The sequence below is a fragment of the Clinocottus analis genome, unplaced genomic scaffold (assembly GCF_023055335.1).
Source record: "Clinocottus analis isolate CAN_PGR_092001 unplaced genomic scaffold, fCliAna1.0.p SCAF_11, whole genome shotgun sequence".
NCBI lineage: Eukaryota > Metazoa > Chordata > Actinopteri > Perciformes > Cottidae > Clinocottus > Clinocottus analis.
The window spans coordinates 17,914,305-17,934,898 of NW_027175832.1; the positions used below are offsets into that span (position 1 = coordinate 17,914,305).

General features: G+C 43.7%; 3 protein-coding genes across 5 annotated transcripts in view; 2 read left to right on the plus strand and 1 right to left on the minus strand.

Annotated features, from left to right (window-relative positions):
- cacna1eb (calcium channel, voltage-dependent, R type, alpha 1E subunit b) overlaps positions 1-10,594 on the plus strand; it is a 50,525-nt gene extending 39,931 nt beyond the window's left edge. For both annotated transcript variants that reach the window (XM_068604057.1, XM_068604065.1), the window contains 21 exons: positions 935-1,031; positions 1,117-1,277; positions 1,869-2,006; positions 2,102-2,303; positions 2,412-2,576; positions 2,689-2,799; positions 2,935-3,015; positions 3,309-3,428; positions 3,564-3,629; positions 4,089-4,180; positions 4,300-4,474; positions 4,577-4,704; positions 4,983-5,079; positions 5,308-5,413; positions 5,849-5,956; positions 6,044-6,144; positions 6,551-6,657; positions 6,744-6,843; positions 8,220-8,334; positions 8,487-8,650; positions 8,784-10,594. In XM_068604057.1, coding sequence (XP_068460158.1) covers positions 935-1,031; positions 1,117-1,277; positions 1,869-2,006; positions 2,102-2,303; positions 2,412-2,576; positions 2,689-2,799; positions 2,935-3,015; positions 3,309-3,428; positions 3,564-3,629; positions 4,089-4,180; positions 4,300-4,474; positions 4,577-4,704; positions 4,983-5,079; positions 5,308-5,413; positions 5,849-5,956; positions 6,044-6,144; positions 6,551-6,657; positions 6,744-6,843; positions 8,220-8,334; positions 8,487-8,650; positions 8,784-9,281 — 2,932 coding nt within the window. In that variant the 3' untranslated portion in view covers positions 9,282-10,594. The remainder of the gene's footprint in view (positions 1-934; positions 1,032-1,116; positions 1,278-1,868; positions 2,007-2,101; positions 2,304-2,411; positions 2,577-2,688; positions 2,800-2,934; positions 3,016-3,308; positions 3,429-3,563; positions 3,630-4,088; positions 4,181-4,299; positions 4,475-4,576; positions 4,705-4,982; positions 5,080-5,307; positions 5,414-5,848; positions 5,957-6,043; positions 6,145-6,550; positions 6,658-6,743; positions 6,844-8,219; positions 8,335-8,486; positions 8,651-8,783) is intronic.
- A 707-nt stretch (positions 10,595-11,301) lies between these two features.
- On the plus strand, positions 11,302-15,678 carry LOC137782385 (RING finger protein 11-like). Of its 2 annotated transcripts, XR_011077265.1 has the most exons (4): positions 11,302-11,873; positions 12,224-12,393; positions 13,307-14,762; positions 14,809-15,678. XR_011077265.1 is itself a non-coding variant. In XM_068571666.1 (3 exons), the coding sequence occupies exons 1-3, from the start codon at positions 11,751-11,753 to the stop codon at positions 13,479-13,481; spliced, it is 468 nt and encodes a 155-aa protein (XP_068427767.1). In that variant the 5' UTR covers positions 11,302-11,750; the 3' UTR covers positions 13,482-15,678. The 2 variants fall into 2 exon arrangements, 1 of the variants encoding a protein (XP_068427767.1); XM_068571666.1 differs by having other exon boundaries at positions 13,307-15,678.
- Positions 15,679-16,802: 1,124 nt separating this feature from the next.
- Positions 16,803-19,640, minus strand: rpe65a (retinoid isomerohydrolase RPE65 a). The gene is made up of 12 exons (XM_068571123.1): positions 19,519-19,640; positions 19,194-19,301; positions 18,939-19,080; positions 18,696-18,843; positions 18,430-18,511; positions 18,164-18,296; positions 17,929-18,068; positions 17,676-17,805; positions 17,450-17,564; positions 17,270-17,364; positions 17,086-17,197; positions 16,803-16,989 (listed from the first exon to the last, which is right to left on the minus strand). Exons 1-12 carry the CDS (start codon positions 19,563-19,565, stop codon positions 16,844-16,846), a joined length of 1,398 nt encoding a protein of 465 aa, XP_068427224.1. The 5' UTR covers positions 19,566-19,640; the 3' UTR covers positions 16,803-16,843.
- Positions 19,641-20,594: the final 954 nt, after the last annotated feature.

The following is a 20,594-nucleotide window of genomic DNA, read 5'->3' on the forward strand; positions in this document are numbered from 1 at the left end:
CAGACATTTATTCCAGTGGGATTATTTTTATAAACCGGAATCCGCCAATAAAATGACAATCGTTGCATCTCTAATCCCCAACTTACTAAACCTTTTGTGCCTTTTGTTGTACTGTAGAGGAGTGTATCGTATGTACATTTCTCTGTTGTGAATATAGCTGTGATCCTCCGAGCTTTGCTCACAGTGTATCTCTCTTTATGCCTCAACTTTTCTCTGTTGTTCCTGTGGATTGTGTCACTGTTGGGGCTTCCAGGAATGTGATGGGGTAAAAACATTCAGCCACACTAAATGTAAACGTCTCCCATAAGCTTTTTATTCATTTTTTCCTATTTTCACGTCTGTGATTTTTTTTCTTCCCTCTCTGTATTCAGTGTGTTTTTGTTGTTTTGTTGTCTGTCCTAAATCTCACCAAACTACAGAGCCCGACAGGTGTCAACGTAAACAGGCTCGATAATTTGTTGATTTTGACCTTCATGTGATTCATTTTTGCAGAATAATTAATAAAAGATAATCCTATATTCACTAAACTGGAACACGGTGAGGTGCACAAAGTGTGTCCACATAGCTCTGTTCAGACTCTTTACCACACACACACGCACACACAGAAAGCTCAAGCGTGTGTGTTTAAAGTACATATTGTATGAATAGGACACATTATGAATGCAAGTGAACTTATTCGTCATTTCTTTTCACACTTAGTATATTTCAAGGATACAAATTATCAAAACTCTTACCCGTGGCACCTGCTGGGCTCGGTGCAAACACACTGTGTGTTTCATTGTGCCTTTTGAGATGCTCTTGTGTTGGACTTTTTTGCTTTCAGTGTGTTTTTTCTTTTTTCCGCCGTTTTTGAATGTGTCTCTGCCATTTGTCCTTGAGCACTAGTTTTAGGAAACAACGAGGTTCCTAAGTGCTGTGTTTGCAATGTCCACAGAAACAACAAAGGCAGAGACATCAAGACAATAAAGTCCCTCCGAGTTTTGAGGGTTCTTCGGCCTCTTAAAACCATCAAGCGCCTTCCTAAACTCAAGGTTTGCTGATCCTCACACTCTCCAGTATTTGCTTTTTGGGATGTTGTGCTTCCTTTCCCACCTCCCTCGTCTCTCTTCTCCGCAGGCTGTTTTCGACTGTGTGGTCACATCTCTGAAGAACGTCTTCAACATCCTCATCGTGTACCAGCTCTTCATGTTCATCTTTGCCGTCATCGCCGTGCAGCTCTTCAAGGGGAAGTTCTTCTACTGCACCGACAGCTCCATGAATACGGAGAAGGAATGCCAGTAAGTGGATTCATGCAAAACCGCTGGCGGAAAGAGGAACTCCAGAAACTATTTCTGGAGTAAAAGAAGCCATGCCGCAGAGTAGAAATATTCTGTGACAGTAAAAAGTCATGCATTCAAAATTCTGCATGCGTTTAAGTACCAAAGGTTAACATGCTCATGAGGCAGAATGACCCATATCAGAATAACACATATTATATTACTGGATGTAGGTATTTTAATTACATTTGTACACAGTGCATGTCTCCGACATGCTGCCATATGTATGAGAGTTGCGTTGTCTTTTCCCCAGACAAAGATACAAAAAAAATGTAAAAAAATCCAACCAGAAAATTAAGAGTAGTTCATTTCGTTACCACTCTCGTTTTATGAAAAAAGTCCTGTCACAATCGGCTCACAATATGCCAGAAAATGGCTCCTCAGTCTTTATACTCTACATGCAGATACTTTATACTTGTCTGCAGCTCACCTGTTAACAGTATTTCCACGTAACAAAAGCTTTAATGTCTTACCCATCATTCAAACTGCTGGTTCCATCAGTGGATGTTTAAGTGAAACAATGACCCTCGGGGGCCGCTCTGCTCCCTACAGAGGCTACTACATCGACTACAGCAGAGACAAGAAGGAGGTGAAGAGGAGAGAGTGGAAGAGACACGAGTTTCACTACGACAACGTCTGCTGGGCCCTCCTCACACTGTTCACCGTCTCAACCGGAGAGGGATGGCCTCAGTAAGCCGAGAAACTTAAAGGGTCAAAATGTAAGCGGTGTTGTAAAATAAAAAATAAAAAAAAGACAAAACGGAGCGCTCTTTCTCCCCCGACAGGGTCCTGCAGCACTCCACCGACGTCACGGAGGAGAGCATGGGGCCGAGTCGGGGGAACCGCATGGAGATGTCCGTTTTCTACGTGGTCTACTTCGTGGTCTTCCCGTTCTTCTTCGTCAACATCTTCGTGGCTCTGATCATCATCACCTTCCAGGAGCAGGGGGACAAGATGATCCAGGAGTGCAGTCTGGAGAAGAACGAGGTGAACAACCTACACACACACACACACACACACACACACACACACACGCTTACAAACCCATCTACACACATTCATTCCTGTCTGTTTTCTTTGGTTTCTGTCCATCAGAGGGCTTGCATCGACTTCACCATCAGCGCCAAGCCGATGACCCGCTACATGCCGCAGAACAGACAGACCTTCCAGTACAGACTGTGGCACTTTGTGGCGTCGCCGTCGTTCGAGTACACGGTGCTCGTCATGATCGCTCTCAACACCGTGGTCCTCATGATGAAGGTAAAGCAGAGGATCTGACTTCCGTGAACTTCCGATATTTTCTTGAAAACCCCGTCATGGTGAACTTCGTCACGTCTGTCGGTGGATTCAAAGCTCTCTCCTTTCACTTCAGTACCACTCGGCCCCGGCGGCCTACGACATGGTCCTGAAACACCTCAACACGGCCTTCACCGTCCTCTTCTCCATGGAGTGCATGCTCAAGATCATGGCATTTGGTTTGGTGGTGAGTGTGTGACACAAGACACAACAACACCCAACTCCTCTGATAAAAGAATGTGTTTGTGTTGAGTCAAATTACTTCTTTCTTCTTCTTCTTCTTCTTCTTCTTCTTCTTCTTCTTCTTCTTCTTTTGCTGCAGAACTACTTTCGAGACACTTGGAATATTTTTGATTTCATCACCGTTCTTGGCAGCATCAGCGAGATAATTGTGGATTTACAGGTAAAGACTCTGCCAAGACACCATTCATTTTCACAATGTTGCGACCCTTCAGAAAAATAATAATACAATTTAAAAATAAAAAAAAACACACATACAAATAGCCAGCATTAAAAAGCAACATCCTTTTCTTTCCAAGTTTCGCCTGGTGTGTTAAGATCGCTGCCTCCATTCACAACTTAAGTCATGTTGTGATGATCGCCGCCATCTGTCTTTTACATCCTGTCTCTCCCGTCTGTCTGCCACTCTCCCTCCCGCTGTCTCTCTCCTCCGTCACCCTCTCTCCAACCGTTCAGTCCGTGAACACCATCAACATGAGTTTCCTGAAGCTCTTCCGAGCCGCCAGGTTGATCAAGCTGCTGCGGCAGGGTTACACCATCCGCATCTTGCTGTGGACCTTCGTCCAATCGTTCAAGGTGGGACATTTTTCACTTCTTTCTCATCACTTTAAATTCCTCGCACAAGGCCGAGGACGACGACGCTCGTGAAGAAATACAACGTGTGTTATTCACGACAGGTTTTAATGAACCTCGCTGTCTCTTCTCCAACAGGCTCTTCCGTATGTCTGTCTCCTCATCGCGATGCTTTTCTTCATATACGCCATCATTGGAATGCAGGTATCCTTTCACTGATATTACACAATGAATAATTAACGAGCAGGACGTCTGCATTACTTTTAAGAAGCAAATAGCAGACTATGTGACTAAATAAACTGATGTAGTCTTTAAGAGTCAAGATGTTTACAGGTACAATCATGTGAAAAAAAATAAAGAAAATGAATATTAAATATAAAAATGCATTTAAATAAATATAATCACAACAATATATGAAGCAATGAAAATTCCCGTCTAAGAAATATCCAAACAATGAACAGGGGACATTTTAGACGGGGTTTTGTGTATTTATCCAAATGTTTTTGTGATATTTAAAAGCTATTTTGTGTATTATTTTTAAAATAATGTTTGTATTAAGTAATTTGAACGACTTAGTCATTTGTGTTCCTGATTGTTTTAATGTTGTACTTTGTTTAAATATAATATATAAAATAAAAAATGAGCATGGCTTGTGTCCTGCAGGTGTTTGGAAACATCAAGCTGAATGATGAGAGTCACATCAACCAACACAACAACTTTAAGACCTTTTTCAGTGCGCTGATGCTGCTCTTCAGGTGGGCTCGTGGAAAAAATACTACACTTCAATGCTTTCAAGTGTAATTCTCTTTCTTTTCTCGTAAAAAGGATCTTAATTTGATGTTAACAGGTGTCTTGTTTGTGTTCAACCCACCAGGAGCGCTACGGGCGAGTCCTGGCAGGAGATAATGCTCTCGTGTCTGTCGGGTCGGGAGTGCGAACCGGACACCTCCATCTCGCCCCTCACCACGTCTCCAGACCACTTGGGAGGCTGCGGGACGGACTTTGCGTACTGCTACTTCGTCTCGTTCATCTTCTTCAGCTCCTTCCTGGTCAGGACTCCAGCAAAAGAGACACACACTCGCTTTTTCCAGATTTGTGAAATCCTCTGCCGTCTTGGCTCAGTGCTTTTCTTCATGCCCCTTTTTTCTCAGATGCTGAATCTGTTTGTGGCTGTGATCATGGACAACTTTGAGTACCTGACGCGAGACTCCTCCATCCTGGGTCCCCATCACCTGGACGAGTTTGTTCGGATCTGGGGGGAGTATGATCGTCTGGCGTGGTGAGGCTGGGATCTTATGAGACTCAAGCAGACCTGAACATCAGTCATGTTCTTTCTTTATCCAGCAGAGGGCCCTCAAAGCACGCTTTCAGCGCAACAAGCCGCCATGTCTCCATGTCTTTCTCAAACATTGCAGTAAAAAAGATCTGAAATGCCACAGGGCAAGATGCTAAAATGGGATCTTGTCTTCGCTGTGTTAGATCTGAGTGTTATGCCACGATGCATGAACCTCTCCACCTTCTGTTTCTCTGTGCTTCCCCTCACCTCTCCCCCTGCAGCGGTCGTATCCACTACACTGCCATGTATGAGATGCTAACGCACATGTCACCGCCACTGGGCCTGGGCAAGAAATGTCCGGCTAAGATCGCCTACAAGGTACTAACAACGTTAAGAGGAAACCTCAAGTACAATCATAAATCCATCATAGTGTATATACAGAGTAGAAAAGAGCAATATATAATGTGCATAAAGTTAAAAACTGATTATTGCATGAACATTTACGGATGATCAAAAGAGAAATGTAACCGACAGTTATCTTTTTTGCTGGAAGTGTTCACTGCAGCGATGAAATGAATGTCCTGTCCTCTCCTCTCCGTCTCTCAGAGGTTGGTGTTGATGAACATGCCTGTGGATGAAGACATGTCCGTCCACTTCACCTCCACCCTGATGTCGCTCATCCGCACGGCTTTGGACATCAAAATAGCCAGAGGTCCGAGTCAAGACTGTGATGTGACCTTTAAGGGTTCAACGAGGATTATTGTTTATTTGTGACCATTATTTCTTTTATAATAGATCTATTATTTGGTCTATAAAGGTCCAATAATTTGGGAAAATGTCAAATCATTTGTTTTGTTCGACCAACAATTAAAAACTAAATCCGGATCAGTTTACGTGCAGCAAATCATCACAAATAAGAAAGTTATTTCTTTATTATAGTTAGTTGATAGTTTTAAGAATTAGTCCATAGTTATTGTTTAGTTATAAAATATCTCTTAAGTGAGATCACAACTGTTTTTCTTGAGGATATGTTTGGTTTCTGTTCTTGAACAACGGCAAACATTAACTTCCTGACACCTTCTGTAAAAACCAACAGTGTAATTTATTCTATTTGCCAAAGCGGCTGAATGTGGATGTTTTATTCCAGGCGGCGAGGACCGCATCGCTCTGGATAGTGAACTCCAGAAAGAGATCAGCATCATTTGGCCTTATCTTCCCCAGAAGAACTTGGACCTGCTGGTACCGATCAACAAAGGTCCGGCTCTCTCCGTAGGGATGAAATACTCGATGTGATGCTGAGAGACGAGCAGTGACCGTTAACGTGGCGCGTCTGCCCTCACAGATACGGACATGACGGTGGGGAAGATCTACGCCTCCATGATGATAATGGACTACTTCAAACTCAACAAAGCCAAGAAGCTCAGGCAACAACTTGAAGCTCAGGTCAGCGCTGCATCATCTCCATCGTTATGTATTCACACAATTCATTTTCAAAAAGGAGAAGAAAAATTTAACACATTCAATCTCGCGGCAGAGTTACAGACGTGTGACTCATAATTACATGTTTTTGATTAATAACATGGAAAAACAAAAAACTCTAAATGGTTAGCTACGATATGACCTTAGCTTTTAATATGAAGAAGATTGAAACAACATATGCGAAAAAGAGACAATTAAAGAAGTATTACAATCCATCCCAGTTTCCAATATTGCTGTCACATCCAAACGTACCTGTATACTTAGAGGTTACGTCATTGTCTTGTCTCCCTTTGACCTTCACGAACAAAATGAAGATGACTGAAGCCCTCTGACCGCCGTGTGATTTTGTTTTTCGTTTCTCTCATTTCAGAAGAGTAGCTTGATCTTCAAGCGTCTGGATGCCTCCACGCTGCCGGAGGACATTTTGTCCAACGCCCAGACGCTGCCCATGATGGCCCACAGCGCAGGCTCCGCCCTGTGAGTCCGCCTCCATGTGACACGGCGGTCACATTCGCGTGTTCATCCATGTGTGTGTTTACTGTTTCTCTCCCTCCCCAATGCAGGACCAGGGGAGGCTTCGTGGCTCTGAGCCCCATCTCACCTCAGGAACTGTTTTTGGCGCCGATAAACTCCGACACGGACGCCGGTCAACAGCAGGATCTGGTAAGAAAGAGGATCCACATGAGGCTAAAAGCATTGACACCGCAGCCGTGTCTCACAGCAGCGCTTCTGAACTTGTTTAACAAATCGTTGTCGACTTGTCACACCTGTGTGTGGAGGTCGTGGCCGGTAAACGGAAACAGCATTCATCAAGTTCAAGAAGATCATTTTGAAGAGTAGAAATATTCAAGATTCAAGATATTTTTACTGTCATACACACAGATAACAGACAGTTATTCTGTACAATGAAAAGCTTATTTTGCTGGGTCCTCTTAACACACAGACATACATACACTTAGGGTAAACAATATATGTAAAAATAAGGCACAAAATATAAAAGATCGCACAAAAATATGATAATAGTATTGCTCAGTGTATAAAGTGCACTATGCATTGCCACAGATATGTCTCCTGTTGTTCATCTAAAGGTGCAGTCAGTGATTCTATAATTCAATATGCTTTTTGTTAAATTCAGCGAAGATGTCCTCGTGGAAGTGTCCTTTCTGTGTGCGTGTGTGTGTGTGTGTGTGTGTGAACTGGAAGAAAAAAAAGCCCTGGCTCAGTAAATTGGAAACAAACAAAGTGGACACAACACTATCCGTGCCAATAAGCAACCGTGAGAGCTGGTGCACAGGACAGGAACAGGTCCACGGATGTGTGAAGAGAAAATGCATCGGGAGCGAGAGGAACGGGACATCTGGAGGGAGGGAACTCGTTTGCCTTGTTTGCCAAGTGCAAAACACATCTCCGCCGCCTCAGTTGAAGCCCTGAACAGACATGGCGACTCATCCCGACTATACAGGGGGCCAAAGAGGTTGTCAGGACTGAAGCGGGTGCTCTGATTCTACAAGTTGTTACGGCCCTCCAGTAGCGAGGAGGTGTCGAGCCTCAGCGTGCACGCTCGCATAGAAAACAATGGATGTCTGTGTGTTTTCACACATGTCATATGCCGCTTATGTGTGTTGCACTGTTGCAAGAGTAATCCTGTGATCCCTGAGGGGCTGAGGGGTCCCCCGGGTTCAGAGACACTGTCTTGAAGCTTAAGTTGAACTCACAAAGCAAAACCTTTCACTTGTAAGTTAAACTGTGACTTTTCTCGACGTGCCTTTGCAGAGCACGGCGTCACTGCTCCTCTGTTCTCCGGCCTTTGACTTCTGATGCCTTCTAACCTGGAGCTCTCTCTCTCTCTCTCTCTTGAGAATAGAGGAAACTAAACCCAAATAGCCTGTTCGGATGTTATTTCTGCACTAACTAAAGCGGTAAAAAGCTCTCTGCAATAGTCCTCTTGATCCCAGCATGCGTAATGTTTTCTGTGTTTATGTTCCGTGTGCGTTCCTGTGTGTCCGTTTTGTGTTGGTGTGTTTTTCACATATCATCAGACGGAGGTCGCCAGTGGCTCCGCCGTCGCAGATCAGCGGGTGAACGGTCTGTGGGAGGAGGAGAAAAGTCCGGAGAGAGTTTATCGACCTCGTCACAAAAGCTACAAGGCAGCCGGTGAGTCCTGCTCGCCTGTTACCACGTCGGCTTGCGTGTAGTACGAAGTGTTTGTTTTGTGACCCCCCCCTTCCCCATCCGCCATCGACAAACACACAGGAGAGGTCAAATGTCACCCTCCTCTGTCTCTCCTCTGAATGTCTGCCCTCTAGTGTCCCGCTCAGAGCACTGGAAGCAGGGCGACAGGGAGCGAGGACGATCCAAGGAGCGCTGCCACCTCCTCTCTCCCAACGCATCTCGTTGCAACTCGGAAGAAAGAAGTTTGCAGCCCTCGAGATCTTCTAGCGCCGAGAGAGCCCACGCCCTCGATAAACAGGTGGGTCAGAACAGCTCCGTAATTAACCACTCAACACACTTCCAAGTAACATTTCAATTGAACCGGTAAAGTCCTCTTCCATTTCTAAAATCTGCAATGCCCCTTCAAATTTTGTCTTTATTCTCGCCTCCAGGGAAACAGCTCGGACAGCCCGGTGCCCTCCACCTCAGAGTCCAGCACCCCCAGCGGCCGACGGCCCGCGTCGCAGACGCGCTCTCGCCCTCACATCTCCTACTCCCCGCTGCACCCCTCGGTCGGCGAGGACGACGACGAGCAAGGCAGCCCGAAGGCCGCGAGGCGGGGGAAGCCCAGTAGGAAGAGCCAAGAGGGGCGGGGCGACGCGGACCGAGACCGAGACCCGTCCCCGCTGCGACGCTACCCCTCCGAGCCGTTCCTGGCCTCCCAAGACGGCGACCACAGCCCGGACCCCTCCGGCCCCATGGAGACGTTGACCTTCGAGGCGGCCGTGGCCTGCAGCCTGGGACGCTCGAACACCGTCAGCTCGGCCCGCCCGCGCTTGCGGACCGGCTTTCAGGTCCCCAACGGACACTTTCGTAAGCGCCTGACGCAGACGACCTCGGTCGCGGGCTGTGATCCTCTCAGTGACACAGAGGAGGACGACCGGTGCTAGGGACAGGACGCACGGCGCCAAGGGGGGAGGAGTCCCAGAGGGGGGGGGGGGGGGGGCGTTAGAAAGCGCTGCACGACAACGTACAGTGAAGGTCAATGTGACTCTTTTTACATCAGTGCTTTGAGGCCATCGTGAGCCCTCTGGATGTTTGATAGGATGTCAACCCGAAACGAATAAAAACAAAAAGAACAATACTGAAAAACTGTAGTTGCCAATTCACACAGAACACTGACACTAAATAAGGTCTATTTCCTGATATGTACTTGATGACAGAGAGTAATAACACATCTCTTCATAGTTGTGGGATGCAGAAAATAAATGAATGGATCAAATTACTTCATTTGTGTCAATAGGTATTTTCATTTCTGAAGATGTTTCTAAACGATTCAGTGTTGCTCTTAACAGTATTTATCTGTGGGGTGTGTGAATATGTAACTACATTTTCCTAGAAATGAATTGTTTTGTAAATACGACGTGAACATCTCACACCTTTGCCATTTATTCGACCAGATCAAGACAAAAAGCCATGACGGAGAGGCAATCTGATACTTTACCAGACAATGTGGACACTAATAAGTAAAACTCAACAATGCTGGATTTTTTTTTTTACAGTATGAATGAACGTGCAGGGAAAATACAGCCTGATTTCCCTCGTTATTTTACTTTTTTGTATTGAACATAAGTTGTGAGAAATGAATAGTTATAGAATAACATAGAGAAAGATGCATATTTGTTAATCTTGCCTCCTACAAACGTCAAACCTTTCAAATGATCCTTCAAAAAATAGTCACGTTACTATTGTCTTTACCAGTCTGCACCCTTTAAATGAGAGTTTCCCGACAATCATATATATAAGCATTTTAATTTTGAGAATTGCTGGGCGTGTAATTTTACTGTGAACTGATACAAAATTATCTCATCGTTTTTCTTCCTTGTGAATATTGTATGAACCATTGCAGACGATGACTGTAGAAACACTCTAGACACCCCATGACACATTTGTTTTTCACAAATTTACATTACTATAACTAACTTACTAATAATGTACAGAGGAATTATGCTGTTTGTAATATTTAGAGAGAAAAAATAACAACACACAGTATCAGCTGATGAGCTTTAAAGGTAAAGGAATCTTTTGAAATGTTCATTTTAAGGTTTGTGGTTTTTTTTTGCCTGAAGAAGGCCAATTCTGTGAAACTCACTTAACCAAAAACATGGAGATTTGTATCATAAGTACTTGGAATGCAAATACTTTGTGGGTTTTTATGTGTACAAAAGTTGTATATACAAATAAAGGTGTCCTCAAGCTGCCACTGATTGGATGTAATTTATTTTATTTAAATATAAAGCCTGGGAAAACAATTAAAAAAAAACATCATGGATGAGAACTGAAGCAATAGACAATTCACACAAAAAGCAGTTTTGGTGGGAAAGCAAGCAAGAAACAAGAATGTGACAATATACAATTATAAAAAAAATGCAATTAAATGAACGTTATGCTTCTCCCACACGCGCCTGATTAGACCTTGACATCTGCATATAGGAGATTGTTTTTGATAGTCTTCTCTTCCACAGAAGACAATTTGACTTGTCATTTAAGGAAAAGCACAAGTGTTGTCTATTCGATTAAATGAAATATGATAGAGCATGCAATATAATATATACTATATTACAATATATACTATATCTATATACTATGATTTGATAAAAGGGGAAGTTGTATGTTCTGGTTTTAACCAAGAATGCCATATGCTGTGTAGCTATTACATTTTGTCCAATCTTTTAAAACATAAAAGTGTGAATAATTTTGAAACCTAATCTATTTATTACAATCACCTATTTACAAATAGAGTAATTACGAATTATTAAAAAAATATTCAGTTCTTATCAAATCATTTTTTCCATCTATTGTTCATGATTAAAAGGGGTGGGACTTCGGCTCTTTATCCGAACTACGTAGAAGGGAATCATCCAATCACAACGCAGAATCCAGTATACGTCATATCCAAGGGACCGATAGCATGTCCTCCGGTTTAAGAAAGAGCTAGCAAGGAAACGAACTGTTTAATATTACTCGCGAAGTTCCAAGGTGGAGATGTCGCCACAGTTTAAAGTTCAGGTGGCGCAGTTTAACAGCCAAGGCTGCTGCTGAAGTAGATATTTAGTCAAAATTGCGATTCTAACGAGAGGAATGAGCGATACTTGTCGCGGAAGTGGAAACAACAACAGCAGCTCGCTCGGCTAGTCGTTAGCACGGGAGTTCTTTGTTTTGTTTTCCAGGTGGAGGTTCCCGTGCACATGAAGAGACATTGAGCACATTTAACCCTTAGAATCATGCACATTGTATATTTAGCAACGTGTAGTTAAACTACAAGTTAATGATAATAGACAAAAAATATCAGGAGCCACCCGGGAGCAACTCGAGCAGGAGAGATCTGATTTTTACGTCGGGCGGGGACGCGGAGAGACATGGGCAACTGTCTCAAGTCACCCACATCAGACGACATTTCTCTGCTTCATGAGTCCCAGTCGGACAGGGCGAGTTTCGGGGACGGGACAGACCCTGACCTGGAGCCTCCTCCCCCGTACCAGGTTAGAGTCTCACCTTACCAACTTCCAGGATTTAAGAAAATAACAGGGTTTTTTTTTTTGCATAAGTAATAAGACAAGCGATTATATGTCCAAATGTGTGAGTATCCGGTGTTTTCATATCCGTGGCCTTTTGTCGTCCTGCCTCGAGTTCAGTTTCGTCCGGTAAATCCGAGTAAACAGACCGGTTTTTAGAGATATCATCATGAACTGGCCTGACAAGAAAATCCATATATCCACACTGAGCCTCGCCAGTCAGCTCACTTTGTAAAGACAAAGGGATCTGATGCAGGAGGGGTGATTTGTTTTTGTCTCACTTATTTTGGTGCTTTTTTTTGTGTGTCTGTGACCAGGAGCAGGCTCACATGCCCATGTACCACCCCACGCCCAGCCAGGCCCGCCTGGCCACCCAGCTGACGGAGGAGGAGCAGATCCGCATCGCTCAGCGCATCGGCCTCATTCATCACCTCCCCAGGGGGGTCTACGATGGAGGGAAGGACGGCTCAGAGAAAAAGATCAGAGAGTGAGCCCGTAGATGTGTGTTTGTGATGTTTACACAGAGGGGACAGGAGGTTGCAGGCCATCAGAGCTGAGCAATATTGATTAAGTCAAAGTTCATGTTTTTGTCGTACTCCTGACTTCAGTATCCGCTTTGTGACACTTTTAAAATGTGACTGTTTTAGCGTTAATAAGCGCGCCATGATGAGGGAAACGCGTCAATTGTCAAAATAATCCAGGTGACCGCAATTGATTGCTGGCGACATCAGTCGATTACTCAAAAGGGTCAACAAAGGAAAGTTCAAGCAGTAGTTGTTTTGTTCTGTTTACTGTCAAAGGTCTGAATTGAAGGAGTCAAATTAATAAAGCTAAAAATAAAACAAATTGGAGATGTTGGGTTACATATAAATAATCTTTACCTAACTTACATACATCAAACACTGAAAGGAAATGCCAACTAAAGGCTGTTTAAAAAAATATATAATTTAAAATGAACTTCTTTTGGTCAAACAAAACAAATAGTTTTAAGACCTAAGGTCCTTGGAGACGGTCATGGCAAATTTGTAGTATTTTCAGACATTTTATGGGTTAAACAAAATAATTATTCCATCCATTGACAATCAAAATACATTTTAGTTGCAGCCCCATTTTCAGTCTACGTAATGCCATAGTAACAATATGTTTAACATCAGTTCCATTGATTAAGAATAGAAATCGCTGAGGCCAATTTGTGGATATACAATCAAATAAAAATGGAATTGAATAGATAATCAGCAAGTTCTCACATCCGTGAGGCTGAAACCAAAGGGTAGTTGGCATTTTATTTTAGTTTTTTTATTGAGTTAAATGTTTGATCAGCTCTCAAAATATTCACCAACTGTACGGCATCACCTTTATCCTGGTGTGCATTCAAGCTCTCCATTTCATCTGTTTTTCAGATGCGTGATCTGTATGCTGGATTTCGTTTACGGTGACCCCATCCGATTCCTGCCGTGTATGCACATCTACCACATGGACTGTATAGACGACTGGCTGATGAGATCCTTCACCTGCCCCACCTGCATGGAGCCCGTGGATGCCGCCCTGCTCTCCACCTACGACGAGACCAACTGATGTTTCACCGCTCCTCACTAAAGCTTAGATCAAACACACACCCACACACAAACCCAACGACTGCCCTCTGATAGAGCGAGAGGAGCTAAAAAAAAATAATGATAATGTGTTGACTTTTCTTGCACTTTGAAAAAAAAAATCTAAAATTGACCACCCACCATGTCCCCTGGTCCAAATAATGAGCTGGTCTTAAACATCAGTTGCACAAACTGATTGCAGGCGACCCTGCATGAGTGTGTGTGTCTGCCTTGCTGACGGTGAGCATGGAGTGTGTGTGTGAGATGTTTGATGACTGCATTTCCACTTGAGCCGGTCTCAGTGATGTATGTGTGTGTGTGTGTGTGTCCCCAACTGACCCCAGTTCACCTTCATTCCCAGTTAGTCATCATTAAAACAGATAATGTCAACGGGCCGTCGACCAAAACACTACGAGTTGTTGTTAGAAATCTGTTTTCTGTGGCACCGGTAAGACTTCCTCAACATAGCGATCTCCTGAACATGCCGTCGCATTAAAGGAGCCCAACACGCTTCGGCGGTATGGGAATACGCAGCTGAAATTTACACTCAATGTTAAATAGTGAAGAAGAAATCACTCTTCAGTTTGTCAGGATTACGGGAAAAAATGTAAAATCCCCCAAAGTAAAAATGTACATCTACAGGAGTTTAAAGCAACACAATGTTCAGCTGCTCCAAATGGCCAGACTTTAAAGAAAATGAGTCTGAAGGGAATGTGATGATGCCTGACGGGAACGGTTCACGAGGCGGCGTTTTAAAGTAGCTGGCAGCCAAAGTAAAGGGCTCATTGGTGCATGGGCAGGTGGATCAGTCCGAAATTAGAAATGCTTGCACACACTTTTCATCTGATCCAGAGATTTGCACTTTACTTATAGGACAGTATCTAAACAGTATATTAATATATGTACCTTATAACCTTGCACTATCAATACTTCATTCCTTTATTTCCTGAGATGCAAAAGTTGTATAACTGAAAAAGCTTTTTTAAAGCGGACAGTAGTCACTCGTCACATGGAGGTAAGCCTGAAGATGTATTTAATGAAATCTGTGATTCAGTAGTATGAGCCTCCGCTTCGTCCTGCTTGACTTTTCATTATTGTGTGTGTGTGTACGTGTGTGTACGTGTGTGTACCTGAAGGGACAGAGGCTTGCTACACACAGTTTAATGTCCAACATCTCAATCTGACTCTGTGCACTGAGTTTTCCCTGCAGCCAGGAGGTGATTAGCTTAGCCTAGCATAGGGACTAAGCCGGGGTAAAGTGCTGGCACGGCTCCTGAAGCTGAAAGCTGCACCCGACGGCACCTCTGAAGATCACTAGTTGCTTAGATAAACTCGCTTGTAACGTGGCATAAAGATGCCTTGTTTATGCTGCACGTTTTGTGCATTGGTTGTGTTCGTCCGTGGTCTAAAAAGCTAAAGTATATCTCTAGTAATTGGGCGTAAAGTGTTGATCATGAATAAGAAAAATAACAATGTTGGCAAGATAATGTCTTAATGAACTAAGAGTGCTAGGGAGGCCTTTTTTTGTCTTTGGAGGGCTTTGCTCGCTGTTTCCCCCTGCTTTCAGTTGTTATGCTAAGCTAGTAGCCTCCCTCATCTAGCTTCATACTCGGCGTGCAGTCATGAGATATCAATCCGCTCAGCAAAGCTCACAAGCAGTTTTCTAAATAAACTGTTTAAGGAAACAGAAAAATTTGAGGCGAACTTAAACTTTTGATTTTTGAATCCACAGTACAAAGTAATTTTTTAATATTTTACAAATGTTTTTGTTTTCACTATAATTAGTGTTTTTTTTTATTATTTCTATTCCCTGCAGCAGTAGTTACAATCACGTCCTTTTGGTTTGTGACAGTTTGGTGAAAGTGTGGCTGTTAATCTGTTACCTGTGCTCCATGGTTTTGTTACATTTATGTAAATTCCCCTTTTGTATTTAGCCCAGTTCGTATATATTTTACACCGGGTTAAGTCTGACTGTGCAAACCTCTGTCCCAAAAGAATTTTCCGAGTGTGAGCGACTTCTTTTATCGTGCGATAGTCACAACAGAGATTACAAGATTTTCCTTAAGCTTTTTCTTTGCTGCGTGTTTTTAAGTTTATTCCGAAAATTATCATGTCCCGTAATCTCGTTTTATTTCTTTTGTTTTTTGGAAGGCTTGAAAGCCATCATGTAAAGAGAAATAAAGATTAAAAAAAATGTATATATGTCTTATTGTTTAATTAAGAACTGAGGTCAACACAATCTGTTGGCATCCGTCGGGTGAATTGGACTAATTGTGCGGATTTGTGGCTCTGATTCATTAAAATAAGAGATTACAAAATACATGATTTTGAAATCCCAGCCTTGCATGAATGCAATCCTTAAATCTGGCAGTGGAGTGTAAAACATGACAACATAAATCAGGGTTGACTGCTGCAAGCGAGCTTCATGTTTGGATGCTTTGTTTCCTCGCCTTGCATCATCTGGGGAGGACACACGTGGGTCCAGTTGAGTGATGTTTCTTTACTTTGACGCACAAACATCAGAGAGGAACTGTAGACAGAGGAGGGCGATCTTCTGAAACTCTCTGCACGAGATCCATTCAAACCCAACGGATGCCTGGTTCACGTGCATGGATCAGTGAAATGTGTCTTTTGTTCTTTCTTTCCTCAGATTACACAGCGACACATTTAATCAGCTTTGCCGTGTTGCGAGATCTGCGTGAGATTTGGACACAATAAGGACGAACAAGCCAAGGTCATTCGTTCAGACTCGATAATAAGATTTTATGTGGCAACATATTAAATCTACAAATATCTCAAGAATCTAGGCTGAAGGATTAGTTTTGCAAAGTGTTAATTGGTCCATGATGCATCAGGACAAAGGCCTGCTTGTTTAAAAGCATTACAAGGCATCATTAATGTACATCAAGTTGTTTTAATCCCCATAAACACATTTTGAGGGAGAAAAGGAGCACAGGAGTTGTCAGGAATTCAGTATTTTAACAATAAAGAGGATTGAACCCCAGTTTAAGGGCCGCCCTTTGCTGCGTAGTAAATAATACCTTAAAACAGAATACAAAACAAACACATGTTTTCATTTTGACAGGTTTATTGTTACAGTTCTCGCAGCATGTGAAGAAATCCTTTTTTTTTGTGCTAATGCTGACAATTCAGGTTTAGAAATGTGCGTACATCCAGCAACTAAAAATCAAAAGGTCACATCAATTCACATAATATATTTTATCTAACGACCCGAGTCGACTGCAAATGAAAACAAACAATAATTTACTCATGCTTTATCCTGTTTTGTTATAGCTACTGCGTAATGGCCGGCTGCTGTTGTTGACACCCCGAGAAGAAGCCCCGTTAGGGTTTGTACATCCCGTGAAAAGTGACGGGCATGGTGCACTCCACCTCGGCTCTGGCGATCTCAGACATATCCTTGGCGTTGAGGATGAGGAGGAACCCGGGTCTCTGAGTGCCCGGAGCCACCACGATGGTCAGCAGGACTCCTGAGGACGCGGCACCAGAATGGTCACAAAACAATTTCACTCAAACCGGGTGTCAAAAGGTTTGAATATATTGTGTTTCTATTGCGGTTGTCTCACCGTCGTCTTCGTCTATCCCATCGGGAGTCTGAACAAAGAGGGGCTCTGAGGGGTAGGAGTCTGGCTCCTGCCACACCCAGGTCTCCTTGGTCTTCACGTTCAACTTGCAGATCTACGCGCAACACAATCAGTTCATGAAAAAGGCTTTCACACACTTCAGTTGAAAGGTATCCTGTTAACTCACCCTGTCTGGTATGAAGTGGTTGAGACCCAGGCCGTAGGCGTACGTGTAATTCTTCCCTCCGTACTTTTTGTAGTTGATCTGAGGGAACTCAAAAGCTGCACACAAAAAAAGCACATTAAAATGGTTACGTAATGACAACATTTGACTCAGGAAGTTGAAACGTGTTGGATGCGCGGGCACCTTGGCGAGGCCCGGAGAAGAGCACCTCCGGCTCCAGCCAGATGGTCCCGTCGGCGTGCATCGTCGCAGTGGCTGTGGTGTACGGCAGGCTGACGAGGTTCTTCCCCTGCTCCTCCTGCACCGAGGCCGCAACGGGACGAGAACAAACGACGTGAGGTTTCTACCTGTGGTGGCGGCCGGTCAAGTCCCGATGAACAAAAACGACGGGGGGTCGGAGGGGCCTCACCTTGTGGATGTCCAGGGGAATAACGTATCGGCGGACCTCCGGCTGTGGCGCCATCATGGCCGCCTTCTTCACCTCATCCCAGTTGGCTCTCATGTTGGCCATCCAGAGGTAGTTGTAAACAAACTCGAAACTGCATCGGGTAAGGAAAACAAGAAAGGTTGAATCTCAGATATCAACACACTCAGAGAGAGAGAGCAACTTCATTGTCTTCAATCTCATTTAAAGCAGCTTGAAATTGAGGCCCAACATTTACCCTTTCCATCCACAGAGGTCGACCACAATGAAGCCGTCGTCCTCGTAGGTGTTGATGTGATGAAACATGCCAATGGCCGCCCCTTTGTACTTGCGGTCAATGTACTCGCCGGGTTCTTTGGTGGCAATGTGAAACAAGGTCTGTAACACACACATTCAGAGGAGGGATCATGAGGTTTTTTAGGGACAAGAGGCGGCGTATCGAGGGTTAGAGTCAATGTACTGCAGGGTCTCACTCCTTGGTTCTCGTTGGACTCAAAACAGTCCATGTAGTTGGAGCCTCGGACGCTCCAGGCACTCAGGAATTTCAGCAGGTTGATCTTCACCGGGGTCTCCACGAAGACAAAGTAGTTGCCCGACATGCCGAAGCTGAAATTGCGAACGGGAGAATGTCCAAACTTTTGACTTTCTGTGGCAACACTGATAACATACCCAACGGCGTCTAAACACACACACACACACACACACACACACACACACACACACACACACAAACACACACCTGTGCACGTAGGAGGGCTTGAACCTCTCAGCACTGGGGATCTGCACCACCACCTTGATCTTCTCAATGGGATCAGACTTATCTAAAGAGAAGAAAAAGCTTTTTTGAATGATTTTGATTCAGCAAGCAAAACAACTAATCATGCTTTCTCTTTCTCTGAGGGGGTCACATTGTTTCCTCTCACTAAGCAGCACATTTTTGGTTAACGACAGGAGCTGAGTTTAAGGAGGGTTTCACTGTGCGGTGAAGGCAGCGTGGATCCAGACCTTTCTGTGTGGGTGGAATCTTGACAATGTTGTAGGCCAGCGATGCTCCCTTCCCCATGCAGTTTCCGATGTTATACACTGTACCATCTCTCTCAATGTGCGGGTGGGCCGTCATTCCGTTAATGTTGACATAGTTACAAATGTCAACCTGCGTGCAAAATAAAGAGATTTCACTGTGTTTTGGTATGGAAAAAAAAGACTATTTTGCGCCTGAAATGATGTAATGTATTTGTATTGATGTACCTTCTTCAGCGTCTCCAAGGTGTCCGTGTTTACTTTGGTGATGAAGTTGGTTTCTGTTACGGCGTAGAAATCCTCACCAATGGGGAAAACGTTCACCAGGCAGTTGTCTGTGACCTCAACGCCCTTGAAGTAAGAGAAAAACCTGCACACACACACACACAAAAAAACGTGAAAGTACTCACCATTTCTATTTAATTTAAAAACATTTAAAGTAGCCATAGTGTAACGAGTCTTGTGTTTCTACGTGCAACCCACCTGGAGAAAATGTTTTTGCAGGGATCGGGGTACGCAAAGGTGCCGAACTCAGTGATCACCACGCGTTTCTCTGTCATGGCTCTCACGTAGGCATCCGTTTTGATAAACCTAGGAGGAGAAAAAAAATACATTTTACATCCAATTTGAAAAAAAACATGTTCTATTGATTCATGGACAGCCTTTTAATTTCATAAAATGTTGCTAATGCATGTTCTTATGGCTTGATTACAATAGAGACCTGATGCACACACATGCTCAAGTTTCTGCAGGTTGGCACTATACGCCAATGATGCACAAAGAGCACAACACCAGTATCTTTTCTTACTTTCGGTAGTAGGTGACCTGGCCGTTCTTGAAGTCGAATTTGTGCATGAGGGCCTGGCCGTCGAAGAGGTGATAGAAGGGTTCATCTCCAACCTCAAAAAGCCCCGGTCCTAAACGGAGAAGACTTCCCTTCAGAAAGGAAGGAATCCTGCCTGCAAACAGCAACAGAAAAAAAACACAAATCACAGAACGCAAGATGCTTTCATAATAATAAAAATACTCTTGGTTCCAAGACTGTCAAATGATTATTTGACTGCAGTCTATTTCTGTCTGACAGCAAACAAACCTATGATTGTCGCTGGAACCGGCTCAGCCAGCTCCTCACATGTCTCAAACATCTTCTTGTAGCCGCCAGCTGGGTGTTCAAATCTGTCATCAAACAGTGAAGACATCAACCAATATTGCAGCCAAGAAGTTTAAATCCCATTGGAACTGAATGAGCTGCCGACACACTGAGCTTTAGTCACTGTGTCGAGTTAGAGAAATATAGGAAAGCTAAAAAAAAAAAAAAGCTAAACTAACTACAGAGAATGCTAGTTAAACAAAGGTTAAGAATCAATATAATATAAAAGAATAAAAAGACAATTGAAGTTGTAATAATTCATCAGACACTCACCGGCTGACCATGTTTCCTTCTTGTTGTGGCGCCACACAAAGCAAACTCTTAAGAAAACCTCTGGTCACGTCTGAGCTGGACGTCTCTCTCCCGGTGGATTTGGGGTATTTATTTGTCTGGTGCCCCGCACGGTCACTGGAAATCTGTGCCGTAAACTTTTCTCCTGGCCAATCACGTCGCACCGTGAACAAGAATCCCATTGTGCCAATATCCTCTGCTGGGTGACCCAATGGCGGCCCCCTCTGAAACCGGATTTATGGTCGAGAATATCTATCACGCAGAATTGGCAAATGTGTTGCAATTGTGCATGTGATTTGAGATATAGCTAAGCTGAGTCATACAAAGTGCAGTATATTTCAGAGTATTTATTGCAGAGTGTGGGGTTTACCAAAGAACGTGGAATGAGTAAACAGTGTAAAAGGGGATTTTAAGTTCAGGAGTTCAGAATGTATGCGATAGTT

Bases quoted from the DNA above. Each gene is read 5' to 3' on its own strand.
- LOC137782385 (XM_068571666.1), top strand. From the start codon at position 11,751: ATGGGCAACTGTCTCAAGTCACCCACATCAGACGACATTTCTCTGCTT. The intron at 11,874-12,223 runs GTTAGAGTCTCA...GTCTGTGACCAG, and splicing joins AGCCTCCTCCCCCGTACCAG to GAGCAGGCTCACATGCCCAT. The intron at 12,394-13,306 runs GTGAGCCCGTAG...TCTGTTTTTCAG, and splicing joins TCAGAGAAAAAGATCAGAGA to ATGCGTGATCTGTATGCTGG.
- rpe65a (XM_068571123.1), bottom strand. From the start codon at position 19,565: ATGCACAAATTCGACTTCAAGAACGGCCAGGTCACCTACTACCGAAA. The intron at 19,081-19,193 runs GTGGGTTGCACG...GTGTGTGTGCAG, and splicing joins TGCAAAAACATTTTCTCCAG to GTTTTTCTCTTACTTCAAGG. The intron at 17,806-17,928 runs GTAAATGTTGGG...TACCCGATGCAG, and splicing joins GACCTCTGTGGATGGAAAGG to TTTCGAGTTTGTTTACAACT.